A 4,945-nucleotide genomic window follows, 5' to 3' on the forward strand; every position below is an offset into this window, starting at 1 on the left:
CAGACGAGATCGGGCGTTCTCTTTTTTTTTTTTTTTTTTTTTTTTTTTTTTTTTTTTTTTGCCAAGACTGGGCTTTTGGAAGAAACTCAGACAATATTTCAGGATTTTTGAACAAAATCTTAGACTCTTTTTTTTTTTTTTTTTTTTTTTTTTAAACCAAAAACGCTTACAGCACCTGGTATTCCCAGGGGGTCTCCCATCCAAGTACTAACCAGGCCCGACTCTGCTTAGCTTCCGAGATCAGACGAGATCGGGCGTTCTTTTTTTTTTTTTTTTTTTTTTTTTCTTTTTTTTTTTTTTTTATTGAAAAAAAATTGTATCATACAATATACAAAAACATTTTTTTCCACATAAAAATTACTTCCTTAAAAAATGCATTCTTTTTTAAAACATTAAAAAACATAAATCTCCCACAACACAGAAAATATTTTCATTATAATCAAGAGAAAAAAATAAATAATAATAAAAGACCTTATTAGACAAAAACATTATTCCTTTCTTGGCATTACCACATTAAAATCATTAAAAACTGAGTAAATCTCAGGCGTACAGACTTTATAAAAGCCATCCATTTTCTGTTCGTGTTTAAAATAGTAGTACAAACATTCCATATATTTTTCCAATCGTCTTTTAAACACCAGCCATACATCCAATACTTTTTTTTCTTGTTTTGCAACTACTCTTCTTTCCCAGATTGCACTTTTCATCAGCATTACAAACAGATTGATCATCTTTTCATTTTTATTGTTTTTCTCACACCCTAACATTATAATCTTATTCATTTCTGTATCTTCTTTCTCCTCTTCTAATTTCCCAATAATACTCTTACATTTTTCATTAAAATCCTTCAAAGCTTTACAGTATAAAAACAAATGTAAAAAACCTTCATATTCCTCACAGCATACTTTGCATATCGCACTTTGCTCTATCCCAATTTTTTTTAACAGTGCGTCAGTAAATATCACTCTGTGTCTGATAAAATACTCAAGATTCCCCAATTTTATTTCAATAATCTTCCCTTTCATGTTATTCCAAATAGTTTCTTCTTTTAAACCTTCAAATGTCTTTTGCCAAAACTCATTTATAATTGGTTTCTTAAAAACTGCATCTCTAAAAATTCCATAAAACATTTTCACTGTGCATTCTTTAAAAATCCAAATCTTTTCTCCCAGCATTACATTTACATCCTTTTCATCTTTTTCCTCTTCCATAGTTTCAATTTTTGTTATCCATTGCTTAGGTATTGCATGTTTTATAATTTCATACTTGTTTTTTATTTCTTGTCTACTAATGTCCTCTTTTGCTTCCTCCATCACATCTATAATGTACTGCATCGGTAAAAAACCTTCTTTGTATTCATATAAAACATCTCTAACTTTAACTATTCCAACTATCAACCATTTTTTAAAATAAATCTCCTTCCCTTGGTTTAAAATGCCAGTGTTTAGGAATAAAGGCTGATTTAAAATGCTTTCTCTTCCATGCAAATTGTACCGTACATTTACTAAAAATTTCCCCCAAGCACTTAAAACCTCTCTATAAAACTTTGGCAAACCCTCCGTCATCCACTCTTTTGTTCTCATCCATAAAATATTGTCCCCCAGATTAAAATTCCCACATTTATTTAAAAAATACTCCATTGTTGTTTTCCATTCTGCTTTATTTCTTTCATCCAGATACTTTTTAACCAATTTAACTCTTAGACTATTCTTCCTTTGCTCCACATCCATTAATCCCAAACCTCCTTTATCTACCACCCCTATTAAAGTATTGTATGCAATTCTGGCCGGTTTCCCTTCCCATAAAAAGTCTAAAAAACATCTTTTCAACCTTTTTTCCACCCACACTGGCATAGATGTCACATATAAAAAATACCACAATTTTGATGACATTAAAACATTCAGGATTAAGACCTTCCCCTTTAGATTAAGAGTCCTCAGTTTCCAAAAGTTCATTCTTCTTTCAATGCTTCCCACTATTTCTTCCCACATGTTTTCTCTCACTTTTTCTTCATCTTTCCCTATTAAAATCCCTAAAATCTTCATTTCTTGAACTTCCTTGAATTTAAAATTCTCTGTTAAGTTCACCGTCTTTCCAAATCTCATGTACACTGTTTTTTCTTCATTTACTTTTCCTCCCGACCCCTTACAAAACCTCTGTACTATTTCCATTATTTTTTTAACACTTTCTTCTCCCCTCACAATAATTGTTGTGTCATCAGCATATTGAAAACTTTTATTATCCTTTATGATTTCTTCAATCTCTATTCCTTTTATCCTCTTTTCTTGTTTTATTGCTAGTCCAAGCGGTTCTGCCACCAACGAGTACAAAAGGGCCGATAAAGGACAACCTTGTCTTATTGATCGAGTTATTCTAAAACATTTAGTCAAAAAGCCATTACATTTTATTCTTGTCACCGCTCCCTTATATAAAATACGAACCCATTTAATAAAATTCTCCCCAAACCCAAAACTTTTTAAAACGTCAAAAAGATACTTATGTTCTACCCTGTCAAATGCTTTTTCGAAATCTAAACTAATTATGTAACCCTCTTTCTTTTTATCTCGCATGTACCTTATCGTGTCTTTTATACTCATTATTGTATCTGCAATGTCTTTTCCTTTTACTCCATATACCTGGTTTGTTGTGATTATCATTGGCATTATCTCTTTCAGTCTATTTGCTAAAATTTTTGCTAAAATCTTTAAGTCAGTATTAAGCATTGTGATAGGTCTATAGTTTTTTAGCTCTGTTTTTTCCCCCTTCTTCTTATATATTAGTTTCATCAATCCCATCCCCATTCTTAACATCATTTCACCTTTTTCAAAAATCTCTTTATAAACATCCATTAAAACATTTGTTATTATGTCTTTAAAAGTTACATAAAACTCACTTCCTAAACCATCAATCCCTGGACTTTTCCTTTTGTTCAGTTCATTTATAGCTTTTTCTATTTCTTCTTTACTTATGCTTCTATCACACTCTTCCTTCTCTTCTTCACCTACTTTTGTTTTTATTAATTCCATTAGTTCCTTTTTTTCTTCCTCCTTTACTCCTTCTGCACTAAAAAGCTTTTCAAAATATTCTCTTGTTTCATTCAAAATTTCCCCACTTGTTTCTATTATTTCACCATTTCCCTTTTTTATTCCTTTTATCATTTCTGATCTTCCTTTTTTTCTTTCCAAATCAAAAAAAAACTTTGTACATTTTTCCCCTTCTACCAAATATTTTGCTTTACTTCTCAACATTGCTCCTTTATATTTATTTTCTTCAATCTCTTTCAGTTCTTCCTGTATTTCTTTTATTTTTTGTACATCTTGCACTTCATCATCTATTTGCTTCTCCAACCTTTCTCTTATTTTTTTTTCTTTATTTCTTTTACATTTATGTATTAACGTACAATATTTTATAGTGTTTTTTTTCACTAAAAATTTTACATTCTCCCACCAAATTCTTTTGTCTTCAACATACATCCCACTTTCTTTTTCTTCTTCAATCATCTTTTTTATTGTTAAAACATAATGTTCATCTTTTAAAATGTTTGTATTTAAAACCCATACACCCGGCCCTCTTTTTCCTGTATCCCAATCCAACTGTACAAAAAACGGCTTGTGGTCACTCAAACTTGTTTCTTCATACCTTAACTTCTCTATAAAACCTTCTATATTCCTTGTACATAAAACCAAATCTATTCTTGTTTGACACATAAAATTCCCTACAATTTGTCTTCTAGAAAATTCCCTTTTCTTTTCATTCCTTTCCCTCCACACATCTATCATATTGTTCTCCTCCATCAATGACTTTAACTCTTTCCTTCCTGTGTCACTTTTAAAAACCATACCATCTGCCATATCTTGTTTGCTAAAAACAGTATTAAAATCCCCCAGCATAATAATATCTTTATAATTCCTTAAAAATCTCTTAACCATGTTAAAATATTCTCTTTTTTCCTTTTCTTCATTTGGTGCATGTACGTTAACAAATAAAATGTTTTTCTCTTCAAAGGTAATTTCCACTGCCATACATTTTCCCATTTTGTCTTTATATATTTCTTTACCACTTATACCACTATTTTCTCTTATTAAAATCGCCACCCCTCTGCCATATCTTTCATCACCATTATTATACAAGAATTCTCCTTTCCATCTTTTTCTCATTTCATTTATACACCCCTCTCTCCAGTTTGTTTCTTGTAGCAAAATTATATCCTCTTGTTGACACATTTCTTTTACTTTATCAAATTTGTTGACATTTAAAAGACCTCTCGCATTAAAAGTCACAATCCTCAGAACCATGAGGCAGAGAAAAACATACAAATAACTGTACATTCATCATTCCATCTCCCCAAAGTCCTTTAGCAGTTCATACCTATTCACATTTCTCAATGTGTCCTCTTTAACTGTTTTTTTCCTTGCAACCCCCAAACATGGTTTTACCTTAATTGATCTCCTTCTTTTCATTAGTTTCACTTTTTGGTCCTCTTTTTCCTCTTCTCTGTCACTCTCAGCAGTCTTTTGATCATTTACAATTTTTGTCTGTTCGCTTCCATCCATAGAAATTCCACGGACTTCCGGCATGTATGTTTGCATTTCTACTTGGTCATCTTGTTGTTCTTGTTCTTCCTGTGAGTTACATTCCTCTCTCTGTTCTCCTTCGTCCTTTTCTGTTGTTACATCTACCTGTGTCATCGTTGTTCCTTCCTCCTGTTCCTTTTCGCTGTCCCCCTCATGCACCTGCCTATTTACTCCATCTTCTTCCTCGTCCTCATTTCTCATCCAGCATTCACATTTGTTGAGCACTTCCTTGCAATCCGGGCACTTCACTGCTCTGCAGTCCCTCGCAAAATGTCCCCTCTCGCTGCACTTGTAGCACTTGTAATCCGGGCAGTCTTTCACAATGTGGTCCGGGCTCATGCACAGTCTGCAGGTCTTAACCTGATGACTAT

The 4,945-nt window shown here is 32.2% G+C and overlaps 1 protein-coding gene across 1 annotated transcript in view; it reads right to left on the bottom strand.

Moving 5' to 3' along the window:
- Positions 1–1,387: 1,387 nt before the first annotated feature.
- The window catches only part of LOC307152487 (uncharacterized protein), a 36,854-nt gene continuing 33,296 nt past the window's right edge, over positions 1,388–4,945 (bottom strand). Inside the window, exon 2 of the mRNA XM_079861176.1 lies at positions 1,388–4,945. This exon is cut by the window's right edge and continues 579 nt beyond it. Coding sequence (XP_079717302.1) covers positions 4,332–4,945 — 614 coding nt within the window. The 3' untranslated portion in view covers positions 1,388–4,331.

The sequence above is a fragment of the Squalius cephalus genome, assembly GCF_949319135.1.
Source record: "Squalius cephalus genome assembly, chromosome: 24".
In the NCBI taxonomy this organism is placed as follows: Eukaryota; Metazoa; Chordata; class Actinopteri; order Cypriniformes; family Leuciscidae; genus Squalius; species Squalius cephalus.